The sequence below is a fragment of the Trichosurus vulpecula genome, chromosome 7 (genome assembly GCF_011100635.1).
Source record: "Trichosurus vulpecula isolate mTriVul1 chromosome 7, mTriVul1.pri, whole genome shotgun sequence".
NCBI lineage: Eukaryota > Metazoa > Chordata > Mammalia > Diprotodontia > Phalangeridae > Trichosurus > Trichosurus vulpecula.
The window spans coordinates 265,555,237-265,576,485 of record NC_050579.1 but is presented as its reverse complement, the minus strand read 5'-3'; the positions used below and the strand labels follow the sequence as shown (position 1 = coordinate 265,576,485).

The 21,249-nt window shown below is 38.8% G+C and overlaps 1 protein-coding gene and 1 pseudogene across 1 annotated transcript; both read left to right on the top strand.

The window, feature by feature from the left end:
* The first annotated feature begins 369 nt into the window (after positions 1-369).
* LOC118857975 (olfactory receptor 12D3-like) lies at positions 370-1,816 on the top strand. The gene is made up of 2 exons (XM_036768421.1): positions 370-375; positions 890-1,816. Exons 1-2 carry the CDS (start codon positions 370-372, stop codon positions 1,814-1,816), a joined length of 933 nt encoding a protein of 310 aa, XP_036624316.1.
* Positions 1,817-4,114: 2,298 nt separating this feature from the next.
* LOC118857974 lies at positions 4,115-19,870 on the top strand (annotated as a pseudogene).
* Positions 19,871-21,249: the final 1,379 nt, after the last annotated feature.

The window sequence follows — 21,249 nt, the reverse complement described above, 5'->3', positions numbered from 1 at the left end:
ATACTCATGTGTTTTCTTGAAAGATTTCTGTAAGCATGTGATCAGTTTTCCTCATAGATATTGAGTGCCTTGGGAGAGCGTGACACAAATTTATGTGTAGATTGTTTGTTATTTCTGTATTTGCATTATTATCTGAGTACTTGTGTTATTATCATTTTTTCATTATTTCTAAATAAATGGTTATGTATAAGAGTTTAAGATATTCTTGTGAATGCCTGGTGAGTGCAAATGAAAATACATTGGTGGGGGCTCAAAAGGTAAAGAGGTGAGTAGGGAGATTGTATTTCTTCACAGTAGGGTTACCTTTGGCATAGAAAATTTGAGCAGAACCACATGGTGCTGGTCCTCTGTGAAACTAGACTTGCCACTATGACGGTAGGGTGGAATGAATGAGCCAGTCCACAGAGTGAATAGGTGTCCATGTATCCACATGAATGGTATAAGGTACTTTACAATAGGCATAGCTACTCCTTGTACTCATTATAGATATTTCTTCCAATGAGGCAAATTGTAACCCATTCTTATCTGCCTACGCTATACACCTCTTGTCCATATCCTCCTATAAATTCAACACAAGGGAGTCCACTCAATGTTCTAACAGCCTTACTTGAGCTCTGTTGACTTTGTGTGGATGTCGGTAAAGTAGGCCAGTTATAATCAATCATCCTTCATGCTACATAAAGCTTTCTTTTTGCAAAAGTATAGTCATTCTAGAGATGCTTCTTTCTTGATTATTTTAATGGGTAAATGAATTGAATGTTATGGAGCTCTACACACATACAACTTGATTCTATGATCTCTTTGATTATGACTTTGTTCTGTGTGAACCTGAACACACATCAATGCTTATCAAAATAGGTAAAATTGTTATATTTTGTTTTTTCCCTAGAATGAAACTATAGTGACTGAATTTCTCCTGCTGGGCCTGACCAATACTCAGGAGCTGCAAGCTATTTTGTTTGTAATCTTCCTCACTCTCTACCTCATCAGTTTAGCTGGGAATGGTGCCATTGTGATGATTATCATTTCTGAGCCACGTCTCCACTCTCCCATGTATTTCTTCCTGGGCAATCTCTCCTGTATCGATATCTGCTACTCCACAGTGACAATGCCCAAGGTGTTAGAGAACTTCTTCTCCACCCACAAGGCCATCTCATTTCTGGGCTGTATCACCCAGCTCCATTTCTTCCATTTTCTTGGCAGCACAGAAGCCATTTTGCTGGCTATCATGGCTTTTGACCGTTTTGTGGCCATCTGCAACCCACTGCGCTACTTGGTTGTTATGAAGCACCAAGTATGTCTTCAGTTGGCTACCCTTGCCTGGGTTATCAGCTTCTTTTATGCCTTGATGCATTCAATCATGACTTCACAATTAAACTTCTGCCAGTCCCATCAACTCAGCCATTTCTTCTGTGATGTTAAACCTCTCCTGGAATTGGCCTGTGGAAATACAGTGCTCAACCAGTGGCTTCTTTCTGTTGTCACTGGCAGCATTTCCATGGGAGCCTTCTTCCTGACCCTCCTCTCATACTTCTACATTATTGGTTTTCTCCTTTTTAAGAGCCAGTCCTGCAACATGCTCCAGAAGGCTCTGTCCACATGTGCCTCTCACTTCATGGTGGTCTGTCTCTTCTATGGACCTGTGGGTTTCACCTACATCCGTCCTACTTCTGGCAGCTCCATGGCCCAAGATCGGATAGTTGCTATAATGTATTTTGCTGTCACTCCAGTATTAAACCCATTGATCTACACACTGAGGAATAAGGAAGTGAAGTTTGCTTTTAAGAAAGCCTTTGGAAGGAAACGTCTTCTGTGAAAGACTGAGATGCATCACTACTGTGACCTCAGGATTTCCACTACAACATCCAGACCTTCATTAAGCTTTATTCTTTCATTTCCACTTAAGCTGTGTTCTTAGTTTCTAACTACCTCTCAGGAATTTGCGACATCTAGTAAAAGTATTCTAGACAGAGGAGTATGACCACATTCTAATGGTTCATTTAAAATGATTTGCACTATTTAGAACTAATTATAAAGAAAGTTTGGTCTAATAGTTATCTAATAGTTATGCACTCAATTTGGATTGTGAAGACCTGGATTCAAATCAAAGTTTCAAATCAAATTTGGGCAAGCCACTCAACCTCACTATGACTCAGTTTCATCATTTGTAAATTGAGGAAGTTGTATTAGATGATCTTTAATGCTACTTCCAGCTGGAAAACCACATGATGATGTGAGTTCAACATCAGTAAGGCATGTATTTTGACTTAGGGCATACATTTTCTAGTAGTTCTATCAAGCCATCCATATTCTCTCAGTCAGTTCCCTTTGAGAGCAAAGCTATGTGATTTCAAGACAGCTAGTTGGGATTATGATATAGTCTTGGTTTAATAATAATTATAACTAACATTTATATAATGTTTATTCAAAGACCAGACACTTTACAAATATCTTATTTCATCCTCACAACAACCTTGGGAGGTGGATTTATTATCCCCTTTTTAGAGTTGAGGAAACTAGGGCAAATAGAGGTTAAGTGAATTGGGCAATTAGTCCAGACCCCTATGACCTCCAGCAGCTACAGCCAACTCCCACGGTTTCCCTGTAGTTCAGGACCAGATAAAAGGGTCCTCCATGGGCCTCAGGGCAAAATTTGTGCAACATCAGGTTAGCAGCCAGTGCTGTAGCCACTGGCACAAGAAGCCTGAGACAGAACTCCTTCCATCCTGGGAGCAGAGCTCAAATTAAAAAGAAAGGGAAAAGGCCAAAACAAGGTGGGGCAAGGATGACCAGAAAACAACAAAAAAGAATGACTGTAGAAAATTATTATGGTCACAGGGAAGACCAAGACAGAATCTCAGAAGAGCACAACAATGTCAACATGCTATATCACCAATGGGATACCCACAGGGGCTGCTATGAATATGCAGGTGAATTCCCAGGTTTGAATAGCAAGCTATAAAGGACTCTCATCATGGAAGAGAAAACCGAAACATTTATTCAAATGTGTTGTGTTTGTCCTTCGTTTTTGAAGAGGACTATGACATCAAGGAAACGATGACTTGATTTGCATTTGACTTGGATTTGAGTGAAGGAGAGGTGTGCAAGGTCACCAATATCCTCCAGAGTCATCTGGATCCAGTGACCTGATATTCAACAAGATGACTGGAGATGACTCAGGATGCAATGGGAGACACTGGCCCTTTTAGGCTCAGGTCTTTTCTTTATTTTTACTTTTTTAATTTTTAAGAAAATTATATTTTTTTATTTATTTTTCAGGCCCTTTCATGTACTCATTTAGAGTGTAACTACTTCTCTTTGGAACAGCAAACCTGAGGTCTTCCCTTCCACCTTGATTTTTTTTCTTTTTCTTTTTTCTAATTAAAGGGGCCATCCCTTGACTCATTTATTCAAACACCATATAGCCAACTCTACCACAGAAACAAAGAAATCTAATTATCAATGCAGGGGGCAACACCATCCACAAGCCTTCCCTCCATCATCCTCCCTCCATCGTGCTCCCTACAAATAGACTACCTTAAGCAAAGTCACTCCCTCTCACTCACGCCAGCTGCCCTGCTGTCTGCCTGCCTCCTCTCTCTCTAAGCTGTAACTCCCACTGTCTCTCTCACAGCTCTGACTCACTCCCACTTCCTTCTCTGCTCTTTTCTGCTCCACCCATTTGGCTAGCCCCTCCCACTGCACACTGATGTGACTGAGGCTTCCATGAGACTCAAGCAGGTAACATAGGACTATTAATGGATGAGAAAGATCTTCCCATTTTCATTAACAGAACCTTTGGCCCCAAGATCCTAAGTATCCATTATATAGGTCAATGGGAGTTTAGGGGTAACTGGTGTCAACAGAACTGTACAACAATTGAACAGGAATAACACAAAATAAACACATAAAACAATATCTTAGAGTGGGGCTTGAGCACAAGCACCCCAGCATTCCCCCCTCAAATGAATGGGCCCCCAAATCCATTGGGGTAAGGGGTGAAGGTCTCTTCTTCTATAGCTACTTCCTGCTGAAATTGGACATAGAGTTGTCCCTGCCCCAAGAGGTCCTATTTGAGGGGTCAGTTCTTTAACTGTCATCTGGAGCTTGATCGATGCCACTTCCAGGGGTGACACAGCACAGTCTTGGACAAGGGGTGACTTCCAGTTCAAGTGATCAAGCATCTACAGGTAATGGGTACCAAACATGCAGGAAACAAACCTAGCAAACAAGTTGAAAAGCCAAAAAGAATAAGGAGACAATAATCAGAAGCAGGGTAGATATAGTGTCAACTGTGTCTCTGGAGTCTATGAACTCACTAAAATTGTATTAATTCCTATCTTCCTTACTGCTGTGTATTTCTTTAATCTGAGCTGGGGCTTGGCCAATTTCCTATCCTCCCTGAAGGTGTAACCAACTTGGATATGATGATTCAGGAAGGTCTGTAGGGGTGGTTCTTATTTACCTATTCAGTCTAATATTAAGTCCCTTTTCTCAATACATCTTATATAGTTCATTAGTTGGAATACCATCTATTCTTTCAAAATCTATCCCTGCTCTTAATGGAACAGTAAAGAATTCATTTCTCATTAATCTATTCTGACTTTGTGTCTGCTGACATCTCTCTTGAAGAAATTTATCTTTTTCCCATTCCCCTAAGTCACTTAACTGTGAAATCTTATTCAGCACCTCTGAAAGAAGGTGCCTTATTCCCCCAATTAGTAGAGTCAGAATTAGGTGCTTATAAGCAGGAGGAGCCTTCTTCACCATTATATTTCAATGAGGATCCATTAATGGAGTGCTATGATAAGTGTCAGGGTCTCTGACCATGATTGCTGTTTTCATTACCTCTTCCTTTAACTTTCTCATACAGACTCTAAGTGAATACCAGGGTCAATCTCCATTAGGCCACACAGAGTCAGTGGGATAGTATTTACTGCATCCTTTGTAGTCAAAGGTAGCAGATTAGTTCCATTCTTACCTCCTTGCATATGTTAATCCCCAAAAGCTTGCTGTACAAAAGGATTCTGACTAATACCTATAAATTTTAAACAATCTACGTTATCTCACTCTACTCCTCTGGCCCTTTCATCACTGATTCTCACCATCCAAGATACTAACGATTCTCCCATTTTTGGGGTGAATCAACTTAAAATATCTATGACCTCTTGCTGAGTAAAATCTTCAATTATTTCTCTAAATACTATGTGCCTCCCTGGTTCTTCTGTTTCCTTCTTAGTATTGGATGAACATCTGCAATGCTAGAAGCCTCATTTAACTTGGTTTCATTCTCTTCCCATGCATCCTATCAAGTGTTTGGGCTCCAATTAAGCCCAGCCTGTGCAAAGGCTGCATGCACTTTCCTTTTGTTAATTTTTTGCTTCTTTTGCTGAGCTAAATTAACAGCTGCATTTTCTTCTACCACATGAATCTTTCTAGCTTGCTCTTCTAAAGGAAAGTTTGAACGCTGTAGCACAGAAAGCTTCTCATGCAAATCAGCTAAGTCCTTTTTCATCTGAACCTTTTCCTACAGCAATTTGTCTCTACTTTTACATATAATATGATATCTTGTTAGCAAGGCCCAGCCTCTTCTACACACCCCTCCCATTTCTTTCCCTGGTTCTATTGGTATTCCTTGCAAACATCTTTCTAAATCTCTGGGTTCTCCCTTCTGTAGCCTCAGTTCCCAGTTTTCACAGAGTCTTGTGCTTTTAGCCCATTCTCTTGCCAGGGAGGAATAAGGTAAATCCTCCCATCCTGGGATACCCCTTTCCTTCCCTAGAGCCTTCTTGTCTCCAAGTAGAGGTTTTATACCTTGTGATCCTGTTCGTGATGCCAAATATATCGCCAATGTGACACCCACAGAAGCTGCTATGAGTATGCAGGTGAATTCTCAGGTTTGAATCATAAGATATAACAGACTGTCTTCATGGAAGACAAAACCAAAATATTTATTCCAACACCAGAAAGCCAAATCTGTCATGACAACAAAGAAATCTGTACACATTATCAATGCAGGAAGCATCCCCAAGCCTTCCCTCCATCAGGCCTTCCCACAAACCAACTCTCTTAAGGAAAATCACTGCCTCTGTCACTCACACCAGCTGCCCTGCTATCTGCCTGCCTCCTCTCTCTCCAAGCTGCAACTCCCACTATCTCTCTCCCATCTCTGGCTCACTCCAACTTCCTGCTCCTCCCATTGCATGCTCATGTGACTCAGGCTTCCATGTGACTCAAGAAGGTCACATAGGCCTATTAAAGATCTTTCCATTTTCATTAACATAATGCACACCTATGGGCGAAACCCCAAAGCAAAATGGGAAGTCATCTCAAGCCTAGAAAGAACTTATGGAAAAGCTCAAAAAGGACCTTAAAAATCTTATAGGAGAGGTAGAAGAAAAATGGGGAAAAGAAATGAGAGTAATGCAAAATAATTATGAAAAAAGACTCAACAGCTTAGAAAACTGCTTCAAAATTAAAACTGGCCAGATGGAAAAAGAGATTAAAAAAAATCTACTGAAGAAAACAACTCCTTAAAGAGCGCAATTGACCCAATGGAAAAAGGAAGTACAAATGCTAATTGAAGAAAACAGCACCTTAAAAATTAGAATTGGGCAAGTGGAAGCTAATGATTCCATGAGACATCATGAATCAAACAAATTCAAAAGGATGAAAAAATGTAAGAAAATGTAACATGCATCATGGGAAAAAACAACTGATCTTGAAAACAGATCCAGGAGAGATAACATCAGGATCATTGGACTACCTGAAAACCATAATCAAAAGGAGGATCTGGATAGCATCTTTCAAGAAATTATCAAGGAAAACTGCCCTGATGTCCTGGAACCAGAGGGCAAAATAGGCATTGACAGACTCTACTGATCACCTCAGGAAACAGATCACAAAATATAAACGCCAAGGAATGTTGTTGCCAAATTTCAAAACTATCAGGCCAAGGAAAAAATACTGGAAGTGGTCAGAAAGAAACAATTCAAATATCAGGGAGTCATAATCAGGATGACACAGAACTTGGCAGATGAAACATTAAAGTACTGGAGATCATGGAATAAGATATTCCGGAGGAGGGCAAAGGAGCTAGGACCACAACCAAGAATCACTTATCTGACAAAATTAAGGGAATACATTAATACATCAGGGGAAAAATGATTATTTGATGAAATAGGATTCCAAGGCTTCATAAGAAAAACTAAACCAAAATTTGACTTTCAATGTCAAGACCCAAGAGAAGCATAAACAGGTAAAAAGGGGAAAAAACCGAGAAGAGATTTAGTAGAGCTACACTGTTTACATCCCTACACAGGAAGTTGATACTTGTAACTCTTAAAAATTGTATCACTAACAGTACAGATAGAAGGAATAAACATAGTCAAAGTATGGGTATAAGGTGTATTTGAGGGAATGACATAAAAAATGAGGGATGAAAAAGAGGAGTAAAATGGGTGCAGAAGGAAGTGAGAGGTAGAGTAGGGTAAATTATCTCACATGAATAAGCAAGAAAGACGTGGAACAGTGAAGGGGAAAGATGGGGGGGGGGGGAGTGATGGGTGTTGCTTGAACCTTTCATCAGTATTGGCTCAAAGAGGGAATAATATACACAATCAGATGAATATAGAAATCTGTCTTACCCAACAGGGAAGTAGGAGGGGAGGAGATTAAATAAAGAAGGGTGGGTGGGGACTGACAGAAGGGAGGATGGATCAAAGAAGGTGACAGACAGAAGCAAAACATTGGTAATGTGGGAGAGAGAGGACAAACAAGAGGAAGAATAGGATGGAGGAAATACACAGGTAATAATCAAAACAGTGAATATGAATAGGATGAACTCTCCTATAAAAATGGAAATGGATAGCAGAGTAGATCCAAAACCAGAATTCTACAATATGTTGCTTACAAGAAACACACTTGAAGCAGAGAGAGACACACAGAATAAAGGGATACCTGGAAAGACTTGTATGAACTGTTGCAAAGTGAAATGAGCAGAACCAGGAAAATACTGTATCAGCAACATCATATGATGATCAACTATCACTGACTATGCTTTTCTCAGCAACACAATGATCCAAGACAAGTACAAAAAACTCACAAAGGAAAACACTATACATATCCAGATAAAGAAGTGATGGACTCTGAATGCAGATTGAAGCATTTTTTTTTCACTTATTTTACTCTTCCTTATGGCTTTTCTTTTTCTTTTGTTGCTTTTGAACTGTTTATTTTCCACAGCTGTGATGAATATGGAAATATGTTTTACATGATAGTATATGTATAAACTATACTAAACTGCTGAGCATATTCAGAAGAGGAGAAGAGAGGGAGGGAGAAAAATTTGGAACTCAAAATCTTGCAAAAATGAATGCTAAAAGTTTCTTGATTTGTAATTGTGAGAAAAAATAAATACCATTTAAAACAAAAAGAAAAAAGATACTTGAGTGGACCACTTTTTAGATATCCTGACATATGAATATCAATGTAGCACTTCAATTGTCCATGTGCTATTCCTCATTCTCACTACATAATTGATATTTTCCAGTCATACTTCTCTTTAATGTTATCTTTTAAGAATATTTTAGACAAATAATAAAACTTAAATACACAATCAGAAAAAGAATATTGAATTAAATTGTTACATATGGAAACAAATACAAAATAAGAAAAGAAAAAAAAGGATTGCCATGTGAACAGCAGAACATAAGAGAGGATTCAAAACATATGGCAAATTTCCATTTCAAGAAAGACTCTGTAATAAATACTAAGCATTGTGTTGACAGCTGTCCACCTTTTCTTTGCTTCCTTGAAAGTTTTCTTTTGTTTTCTGCTATGCATTTTTTATTTTGTTCTTTTTTCCCCTTTCTTCCCCCACCCCCGAAGGCAACAATTAAGTGCCAATGTATATTATATATGTATATGTTTATACGAATATGTGTATATGTATATACATATACATACACACACATAGATACATATACAGACACATACACAAAGATATATATATATATATATACATATATATATGTATTTACATATGTATACCTACACATGCATAAGCTTACCATACATATATTTAGATATCTGTAATCATACTTATATATAGACATATACATTCATATGCATCTATGTAAGACTGTACTATACTTATTTGGTCTCTGTTTCTCTGAGAGTGAATAACCTCTTCTTTCATAAGTCCAATTCTTTCCATATTTCTAAGCTCACCAACTTATCATTTCCTACATCACAGCAATATCCCAACCTCATACTATCTAGTTATTTTAAATAATCCAAAACAACGTTAATGAATACAGCTGACACACAGTGTGGTTTCCCTATTTACCTCTTTTGGTTACATCTACTTCAGCCTTAACTTTGTCTGAGATCATGATTAATACCCTGACTCCTTTTTCCCTAACAAATTCTACTCCTGATCGTTGTCTTATATTTGTGCATATCTCTTTTTTCCTATCCCTCCTGACTTCTTCTCCTTTACATAGTTATTATTTAACCTACCCCCCATCTGCTCCTCATCCTCCCATTCCCATTAATCTAAATACCCTTCTATATCCCCCTTTAACCTATTCCCTTGCTCTTCCATGTAAAGATCCCTCCCTTATCCTCTCTCCCTCACTATCCACTTAGTGTTTTATTTCTTTCTGAGTTTAGAAGACTTTTATACTCATATATATATATATATATATATATATATATACATTTTATATATATATATATATATATATATATATATATATATTGTTCCTTCTTGAACTCATTCCTCATGAAAGTAGGTTTCCAAAGGCAGCTAGGTGGCACAGTGAGTAGAGCACCTGCCCTGGAGTCAGGAGGACCTGAGTTCAAATCCAGCCTCAGACGCTTGACACACTTACTAGCTGTGTGATCTTGGGCAGGTCACTTAACCCCAATTGCCCTGCCTCCCCCCTTCGAAAAAAGAAAAAGAAAATAGGTTTCTAGAACTACCAGCCCTCTTCCCCCATCTAATTCTTCTATGTTGGTTTTTCCTCTTGCACCTCTTTTGCATAGAATAATTACTCTCTTACCTGTTCCTAAATGGTTTTACTCTTTAAAATCAGGTCATAATCCAGTCTACCTCAATTTTTCTTATGAACTACCCAATTACTAATAACAATCTTAGACATACATTTTACATTTCTTCATATAAAAGGTCAATAGTCTGTCCTTACTGAGTCCCTTTTAATTAGTCTTTGGTATGTACCTTATATTTATCTTGGTTCTCGTATGCCAAATCTTCTATGAAGTTCAGGTTTTTTTTAAACAAAATCCTGAAAGTCTGACAATTCACTAAATGGTCAATTTTTTTCATCCAGGATTATGCTTAGCTTTGCTGGGTATGATATTTTCAGCTGGAACCCCAGTTCTTTTACTCTTCAATATATAGCGTTCCAAGACCTGTGGTCTTTTTACGTCACTGCTGCTAGGTCTTGTATAATTCTCATTGTGACACTGCATATTTAAATTGTTTTTGTCTTGTTGCTTATGATATTTTGTTCTTGAGCTGGGGGTTTCAGAATTTGGCTATGATATTCCTGTGGGTTTTCCTAATAGGAAAACCACTTTCAGGTGGTGATAGGTGGATTTTTTTTATTTCTACTTTGCTGGTTTGTTCTAATGCTTCAGGACAATTTTCTTTAATTATTTCTTGTATTATTGCATCAAGATTCTTTTTTTGATCATAGCTTTCAGGTAGTCCGATTATTCTTATGTTTTCTCTTCTTGATTTCTTTTCCAGATCAGTGTTTTTCTTATGGGATGTTTCACATTCTCTTCTATTTTTTCATTCTTTACATTTTGGTTTATTATTTCTTGGTCTCAAGATTTTTCTGGCTTCCCCTTGCCCAATTCCGATTTTCAAAGAATCGTTTTCTTCCATAAGATTCTGTACCTCCTTTACTCATTGGTTGACTTTCTTTTCATAATCTTCTGGTTTTTCTTGGATTGTTCTTATTTTTTTCTAGTTTTTCTTCAGTCTCTCTCATTTGATTTTTAGTCATTTAAAAGTTCTTCTACAAATTATTTTTGGGCAGGTGACCATTTGACATTACTCTTTTGGGTAGAAGAGACTTTCTTTGCTTCAGTATCCTCCCTTGAAGATGAACCAGTTTTCTCCATTCTCATAGTAACTTTCCATGGTTGGATTATTTCTTCTTTGCCTGTTCATTTTTTATTTGTAGCTGCTTATTTATTGTAATCACCTCTAGTTCTAGAGTACAGAGGAATGGTGCCTTTGGCCTCTGATCCTCCTTCAGTTCTCTCCTCTGTCCTGGAACCAAAACCAAGACCTCCAGCCTCTACTAAGTGCCCACAGCCAGCAGCATCCCTGCCTCACTGCTTCTGCACTCACTGGGCTTAAACTGGTTCCTTCTCATCCAGGACCAAGTCTCTGCAGCACAGCTGGGTCTGTGTTTCCTTGTCAGCAGAGGTTCCCTCAATCTTTCCTGGTTCAGAACTGTAAAAGTTCCTGTGGCTGGAACTTTATACCATTTTGTATATGTAATCCCTAATTATAATATACCTCACTCTATTTACTCCCAGGCAACTTTTAAAGACTCTAAGTTGTAGAGCAGGTGCAGATCTGAATTGGAAGAGAAAGTTTTCTCAGTGCACATTCACTATAGCCATGCTATTTTATGTCTGAATCAAAATACAAAATGTGCCTTTTTATTTCTTTTTGGGTGATCTACTATTTTGATTACTTGGAGACTGTAGTATTCTATAAATAGCAAGAATTCAATATTACCAGAATATATCAATATCTACGTATATATATACACACATGTATATGTATACATGTATGTGCATGTGTATATATATATATATATATATGTATTTGTGTGTGTGTGTATCTATATATGATGTGATTTTCTTCCAGGTAGAAGTTTAGGTTATTGAAACCCATGTTCCCAGAGGCAGTCCAACTAGCTCTGTTATTTTTGTTTAGTTCTGAATCTGGCACATTTTTCTACATGTAATATCTGTTCAAAATATATGTGTTGATTGATCACCTTTACAAGCTGCCTGACTAACTGCCTATCATGAACCGGACATTAGGAATTCTTCATCCATTCTTTTTTCTTTGTGAAAAAGGTAGACCAGACACACTTGAATTATTCCTTATCTGATTTTGGAGGCTCTACATGTTTTGGGGTTTGATACAATAAGTCTAATAGCACTATAAATAGGAGTAATAGGAGGACCATGAGAAATTCTAGGGAATTTGTCTTAGATTAAGATACTTTTCTGGAGGACATCCTTCAAAACAGTGACAAGCACTTTTTGTAAGAAAGCAATTTGATATTTCATTGGATATTAATATCAAGAGATTGTTTATGATTTTGACATATCCTAAAACTTGTCAAAGAAGAGCCTTTGAGGAGACATTTTACTCTGCCAATAAAATGATTTTTTGTAGTTAGCAAATAGTATAATGGAATCGTGTTTTCTTTGCATTTTCAGCAAATTTTGTGATTGCAAAGATACAGTCTTCTGTAGAATATTATTTCAACCTGTGCCCTTTGAATATTTTCATCAATGATGCCCTTGATTAATATATTCTTATAAATACCTTATAGAAATACAAAAGAAGATATATGGATCTGAAATTACTGAATAACCTCTCAGTCCTTTGATGAGGTCTCAATAACATCTGTGACTTTTCCCCTGTCCCAAAAACATTCGTATAATTGTAGTATCATAAATTGAGAGCTAGTGGGGACTTTGATAATAGTCTAGTTGAATTCCTTCACTTACCATGTGCAAAACCACTGTGCTATGTATTGGGGATAATGTTGTTGTTCATCCTTCATTCTCAAAAAGTATCACAACATCAGGAAGGTGATGCCATGACTTGCAAGTGAATTGATGTGAGGGAGGGTTGTGCAAAGTCCACCAGCCTCACTTTCTCCTCTGGAGCCATCTGGGGCCAGTGGCAAGTCACAGACCAGGATGACTGGAGATGGCCCCCAACAGTAGCAAAGTAGTCCCTTTGCTCACAGAACTCACATTTTGATAGGAGGAATATCATGCATAGGAAGTTTCAGATGCAAGTCAGATGGAAAAGTCCAGTGGTCCCCAGGACGCCCTTGAAAAGGAGATATTAATGAATCTTATTTAATCTCATTTCCATTGATAAAACTAGATTTATTTCTGATGTTGAACCATTTAATGGTGTTATGGACTTTGGTGGTGAGACTCTTCTTTTCCAGGTCTCCAATAACTGTGGCTATTGAGGATGCGACATCTTCAGAAGCAATTAAAAGATTGTATGTCCACAACTTACTCCTCTGGACAAGGAGCCAGACTGGTAATAGGGTTGATGGTAGGGGGAGAGGGGTACTGGGTTTAATGGCCCATCAGTCTTATTTAGTGGTGTTTGTGGCAGGAATGGCAGGCTCTGTTTCTACAAGTGTTGCTTATCTCCAGTGTTGACTCTGGTAGTATGCATGTGTGCATGTGTAACGTGTAATCATGTATGCATGATCAGTGGTCTTAAGGAAATTGAAATTCCCTTGGCCAATTGACTCTGTGACCTGAGCAGTCCCCATTAGGTTCTCAGCAGAGTTGTTGGTTGAGGTGATGGTGGTCCAATTCCCCTAATACATGCCAAACAGACTTTCCTAGGCCTCCCTCAAAATATCTTGATGCTTCAGCTATGCTGGGTTACATGCCCAATAGGTGTCCATTGGTTGGCAGTTGGTATGGGTAGTTATGGGGATGCTGGATTCCTCCTCCACAGAATTAGTTCCCTCAATGATGGCTGCAGGGGAGAAACTGGAAGCAGATTAGTGATCTGGTGGATTCTAATATTCCTGGGTTTGTGTGGCTCTTGGACCCATCAGTGGCAGTTGTTTGGAGGTGGGTGGTAAATTTTGGCACCTACTTCATGCAAAAGTGAAGTGACTTGCCCAAGGTCACATATACGATAAGTCTCAGGGCCATCCTTTGGACCCAGGTTTTCTGATTCTAAATCTAGCACACTGCTATCAAAAAGGCCTCATGGCCTTTCTAGTCCAGGGTTCACATCCTACCTTTGATACCACCTGCATAATCTTAGGGGAGTCACTTAGTTTCTCTGAGTCTATTTCCTCATTTATAAAATGAGGGCGTTGGACAAAATGGCTGCTAAGATCTCTTCCATATCTATGATTTTATCATCTTGGACAATGGTATAGATGCATGCTCTTTTTATCCGGTGAAATCACTAATGTGTATATACCATTGAATGATAAATCATTATAGAAAATCCTCCATATTATAGACGATCCTTCATATTATAGTGTAAGCCCGGCTCTCCCTTCCCCCCCCCCCCCATTCCCCAGCTCCTGCAAGATCTTTAAACTCTCTGGCTTGGAATAAAGAATCAGACATTCCTTTCCGGCTAGGAGACTAAGAAGTCCCTCTCTGAGAATGCACCCCTCAGACATTCCTCTCTGACTGATAGGCCCAAACAAAAGATAGAATACACTTTCACTAGGGGACAGATAGGTCCTGAATGAAGAACAGGAAATATTTCTGAAGTTGCTTTTTGAGGACCTAGTCCATTCTCAAAAAAAAAAAAATGACTGACAGTATCTTCCCCTCCCTAAGGGAGTGGCTACCGTCTCTGGTGGAGAACATGGTGGGGGGGGGGGGGGGGGCAGTTAGCAGTGAGTCTCCCCTCTCTGGTGGGAAAAACTTTCTTTGTTCAGGACCCTATAAAAGTCACCATGTGGGTCAGGCACATTGGAACCTCACCCATGGGGAGGACGCTTTGCCTGGGGTTACATTCAGAAGGGACTCAACAAGGTGGCTGTAAAAGACCGGGTTCTCCAGCTTAGGAAAAACTTTGGTGCAGGTGGTGAACATATGTATGTTGGATGTTGTATGTTGTGTGTGTGTCTCTGTCATTGTCACTGCATTAACTGTGTAGTAGGAATTGTTAAATAATGTGGTCGCAGGGTTAATAGAGTTAATAGCGTATTTCCTGTCTTTCAATAAAAAATTTTGTTCTGTTGGGAGTGTGCCTTATTGCCAGCACGAATCCGAATCCGAACTTAACTTAGCTTTATCGAACAACCATAAAGAAGTCAAAAGCTTCTGAACTTCGGGAAAGGATCCATATTTATAAAACCTCACAAAATATTTATAGTAGCACTTTCATGGTAGCAAAGAAACAAAGTGAATGCCCATCATCATTTGTGAAATGACCAAGCAAATTTTGTCGTGTAAATGTAATAGAATGTAATTACACCATAAGAAATGGTGAATATGATAGATTCAAAGAATATTGAGAAGACCCGTATTAACTGTTGCAGAGCTGGAACCAGGAGAACAATTTGCACATTGACCAGAATAATATAGATGAAAACAATCTTGAAATTGACCATTCATGACTTCAAAAGATTAATGATGAATCATGTGTCTTAACCCTTGGTAGAGAGGTCATAAAATATACGTGAAGAACAAGAAAGAGCCAATGTGTTTATTTATTTTTCTTGTTTATACTTTTTTTTTTTTGCAAGGAAGGGCTTTAGTTTTGGGGGAGAGTTGGTGGGGAGTGATAGTGTCGGAAAAAAGGAGAAAAGAATGTCAGTGAAACAGTAAAAAAAACAAAAAAAAACCCCACCCAGAATAGAGCAGAAGGAAGTTGGAAGGGGCATAGAGAAACAGGAAGGTGCTGTTAAAACCATATTAAATTTAATGTACATTTTAAAACAGATTGCAACAGTTTACAGTTTCACACAAATACCTTTTTTATTCTTTATGTAAAATAAAACTAAACATATTTAGGTTAATTATAAATTAATTAATCTCTACAACCTCTTATGCTTCCTACAAGTTGAATTAATAGGACTTTCAAAATAGAACAATTAGGGCTAACTGCCTTTTAAAACATGGAATGATTAAAGATTACTGACTCACAAAAATAAATAATTACATTTAAGATCATTGCATCTTAATTTAAAGATACACTACTTTTAGTTTTCAACTCTCATAGGGTTTGTGACAAGTAACACTGATCTCATTTCGAAGTATGTTAAATATAGTGAATTCTCTGGAGAAAAGTATTATATGTGTTTAACTATAATTAAATTATGTTAAGGTATTAAAACTATTTATTGGAGCAATAAAATTTTGAGGATGTGCAAGTTCTCAGGTGACTGATATAATGCTAAAATTTAGAAACTATTGTCTACATAACCTTGACAAAACATACCCACAAAAACACGAAGAAAAGAGACAGAAAATTATTTGCCATTAAAACTCACAGTCTAAGTCCACCACATAATTAGGAATTGGAGAGGGGAAAGGGTCACAATTGCTTGTGAAATTGAGTACTTATTAGAAAACATGTGAGCAGCATAAGAATAAATTCTAGAGTCCCTTGAGATAGTGCCTGGGGAGAAAGGGTAAGATGTCCTTTGAGAATGGGTGGGTAGATAGTGCAATATATTTGTTTGTCCTCTCTGCGGAGAGAGGATTGCAAAGTTAAAGGCTATTTATCAAACATATTTCATCAGCCAAAATCTTTAGATCATCCTCACAAAGCACAACAGGGAATTTCACTTTCCTATAGTTTTAAAGACTGAAGCCCCCTCTGAGGAGACAAGGAGAGAAAGAATTCAGATTCAGCAAGCCTGAGCTAATCTGAGTGTCTCTCAGAGACGACCCACAGGACTGGTAACTTGTGCTGCAGCTCTGTTCCTGAGTCCCAGACCAAGAAAAGAATCATTCAAATTGTACAAAGCAGCATAGAGCTCTTGGCTCCTCCAGAGCCATCAATTTGTGGTTTCCATGTAATTAAAATAGACTCCTTGGAAATCAGCTGTTGCTAACTCATTCTTGCTAATATGTCACTTGGGGGCTCATTAAAAAGAGAGCAGGTAATTGTGTAATTAAAAAGTTATTAATTTGTTATGATGAAAGAGATATGTATTTACATATACATATTAATTTGGATGCATGGAGACTGTTTCCTCTGAAGAGCACAATGCCCTGACAGGGTAGAACAAACTTTTAGCCTTGCCTCCAGAGGTGCAACCTTGTTAGGAGGTATTTATAACTAAATTCTACCTGATGGTCTTGACAATTGTTACCTGCAGTAGTCTCTGGAGCCAGTCACATAATAAACAAAGGTGAGGGAAACTTTTATGTAAAGTTTGAGGCATCCCTGGGGCAAGGGTGATTGGTTCTCACTGGCAGAGCATTTATCCTGCAAAGGAAAGGGAAAGAAGAAAGGAATAACTCTTGAAGGAAGGGAGTTTGGGAAGTTTTAGGGAAGAATTACTAATTATTGACTCTTTTTTTGGGAGTGGGGGAGGTGAGGAAGGAAGAAGGAAGGAAGGAGGAAGGGGAAGAGGAGAATGGAGAGGGAGAGGGAGAGCTAGAGGAGGAGGAGAACAAGAAGGAGAGGGAGAGAGAGAGAGAGAGAGAGAGAGAGAGAGAGAGAGAGAGAGAGAGAGAGAGAGAGAGGAGGAGGAGGAGGAGGAGGAGGAGGAGGAGAACAAGAAGGAGAGAGAGGGAGAGAGAGAGAGAGAGAAAAAGAGAGAGAGAGAGAGGGAGAGAGGGAGAGACTGAGACTGAGACTGTGTACCTCCCTCCACTGATGCAGGTTGGAAACTTTTTGGTAACTTAATATCTTAGAGACATGCTCAGGGCATTGAGAAATTAAGTAATGTGTTTGTGGTCACACAGTCACTGTCAGAGGCAGTATTCGAATTCAAATTTTTTTGACTCTTAAGGCCTGCTCTTCATCAACTAAGCTAGAATGCCTCCCATACTATTTAATAAATTATTTTGTTTCATTATTTCAAATATAGATGTCTCTATATTTTTATGTTTAATTATCTTAATTATAATATGTTATTCCGTTGCATATACAGTCCACTATTTTACCATTCCCAGAGTTGGGCATATAGTTTGTTTCTAGTTGTTTTTTAATTCTAAAAATGTTATTACAAATATTTTTAACAGAAAGCATTATTTTCCTTTTGGATAATATATGTTTAATTTAGTAACCTAATAATGTTCCTACAATTCACTTCATTGTTGTTTACCCATGTCCCACAAAGGTGTGTGTTTTATATTTTTTGCATACACACTCTTACAGACTATGTTGTTGTAGTTCGCCCTTTGTTTTTTCAAAGAAGGCCAATGACATCAGAAGTGAGTGATATCTTGACTTGCGTGTGAACTGGATTTAAATGAGGTGGAGTTGCACAAGTCTTCAGTTTCATTCTCTCTTCCGGTGTCATCAACGTCTAGTGGCAAGACAAAAGTCAGGAAGACTGGGCAATGGCCTGGGATGTGGTGGATGACCTTGGCATCTTCAATAAGGACTATGAAGGAGGGCAATGCTGCAGATAAGATTAAAAAGTACTTCAGGAATGCATTTTATATTACCGTGCAGTAATAAATGATGAATATTGAACATTTAGGGGACCTTTTTCCTTTCTTACTGATCCTGCTGTTTCCTCTGTACAGGTAGTTCTTGCTGAGGAACTTCCTGTATCAATGCAACTTCTCTGCAATATAGTAGAAGGGAGTGACCTAGGGTACAGTGAGCCAATATACTTCAGAAGTGAGACTTGAGTCAACATCTTCTTGACATAAAGGTGAACTTTTTATCAGTTATACTCTGCTGCCTCTCACTTAATGAAATTTGGAAGGATTATTATGTACAACCAAGCACCTCGAACCAGGAAGACAGTTTATACAGTGCACACAATAGTGCAAATGTAAACAACAGCAACAAAATTGAGGAACATCAGGAAGCAATATCCGTCTAACTTTTCTTAGAGAAGTGAGAGAGTATTGGTCTGGAATGTTGTAATACTCTCAGACACGGTTAATGCATTGATTGGTTTTGCTTAACCATCTTCTTCTGCCCTCTCTGCCAAGATTCATAGCCTAGAAAGTGATTAGAGTATGGGAAGAAACTATCTGTAGAAACATAGAATTTCACGGGTTAAAAAAAAAATCTAAGAATGGATGCAACAATAAAACACAATACTTCACGTATTCATGCAAAAATGCACAAAGTATGGGTAAAAAAACAAAATAAGGAGATAAATTTTACCTCAAAGGTATCCATGAAACTTGGTGGTATGAAATCCAAAATTAGAATATGACCTTGGATGTAATAAACGTTATTCAGAAGGTAAAGGAATAGTCCTTCGGGTCTCTGACGTCACTCCCACCCGCTCCTCCTGTCTCGGTCATGGCCCCGCTGCTGCTGCCCCTGCTGCTGCTCCCTGCAGTCCAGGCCCCGCCGCTCTCCCCCACCTCCTGCAGCCGCCCAGGAGCACACCCAGCCCATGCTCGTGCAGGTGAGGGGGGCTCCACACCGAGGGGACAAGGCCTTGGCTGAATTTCTGACATGCAATTAAAGAGGAGAGGAAATCCGGAAACACAAATCCCTCTCCAAGATGTTCAGGGATTGGGAACTGGGTGTGCAAGGGACAGATTAGCTGGCGAGAGGATCATGGTCACATCCAATTTTAACAACGATATTACACCAGCCAGCCACCAGAGGGATAGAACGCTCAAGAACAGCAAGAGCCTGAACTTACATCAACCCCGAGCTTCGTGGTGGAGGCTGTGAAGGACGATACCAAGAAGGCCCTTAACCTGGACTGGCACCGTCTGGAGGATGAGGTTGGACAGGAAGAAGAAGATGAGAGTGACATCTTCTCCATCCTTAAAGTTAGCTTTCAGTCCACCACCGAATCTGAATGGAAGGATACAAACTACCCATTCAAAACGGATTGCCTGGACTGGGCCCTGTACGACCAACTTGATGGACTTCCTGGCTCACGGAGGGGTGGACGACATGTTTGCAGACTAACTCAACTCGGTTTAAAGCACCAGGAGTACATCAACCTTCTGGAAGATCTGAAAGGGTTTGTCAAGTGTCAGTAGGGAGGCCTGAGGCTGTGGGTCCTGCTGGACACCCAGAGCCCCTCCTTCCTAGAGAAAGTTATCTAGAATCTATCATGGAGAAAGTGCTGTCTTCTGGGGTGGGAGGATGATGAACTAGTGACAGATCAAGAAGGAGAGTGTGACCAAAGCAAAGAAGACACAGAGTATCCAATGAGAGGGTTTAATCAACAATGATAAATACTTTAAAAAGGTCAAAGAGGATGAGAACTGAGAAGGTCATTGGATTTAGGAATTTACGTAGTTGGTGACATTGGAGAGTACAATTTCAGTAAGGTGAAAGAATTTATGAAGGATGTAGGGGTGAATTTTTTTATTAATTATTTTTTTAAAGTTTACAACATTCAGTTCCACAAGTTTTTGAGTTCCAAATATTCTCCCCTGCCTTCTGCCCCTCTAGATGGCATGTAATCTGATATAGGTTCTACATATACCTTACATTAAACTTCTTTTCCCAATAATCAAGTTGTAAAGAAGAATTATAACCAATGAAATGAACCATGAGAAAGATGTAACAAAACCAATAATAAAATTACATTAAAAAAAGAGAGCAAATAGTTTGCTTCAATTTGCATTCAGATTCCATGGTTCTTTCTCTGGGTGTGGACAGCCTTTTCCATAATGAGCCTTTTGGAGGTGTCTCAGAACCTTTCATTGTTGAGAAGAGCCATGTCTATCAAAGTTAGTCATCACAGAAGCAATATGTCTGTGGTTGTATATAATAATGTGTACAGTGTTCTCCTGGTTCTGCTCCCTTTACTCATCATCAGAGCATATAAGACTCTCCAGGTTCTTATGAAGTCCATCTGCTCCTCATTTCTTGTAGGACAATAGTATTCCATTACATTCATATACCACAATTTGTTTAGCCATTCTGCAGTTGCTGGACATCTCCTTGATTTCCTATTCTTTGCCACCACAAAAAGGGCCACCATAAATATTTTTCTACGTATGGGTCCTTTTCCTCCTTGTATCTCTTTGGGATATAGCCCTAGAAGTGGTATTGCTGGGTCAAAGGATACGCACATTTTTATAGCCCTTTAGGCGTAGTTCCAAGTTGCTCTCCAGAATGCTTCAATGAGCTTGCAACTCCACCAACAATGTGATTCCAATTTTCCCACATCTTCTCCAGCATTTATGATTTTCCTGTTCTGACATGTTAGCCAACTTTACAGGAGAAATGTGGTACCTGAGAGTTGTTTTCATTTGCACTTCTTTAATCAATAGCTATTTAGAGCACTTTTTCATATGACTATAGATATCTTTAATTTCTTTCTCTGAAAACTG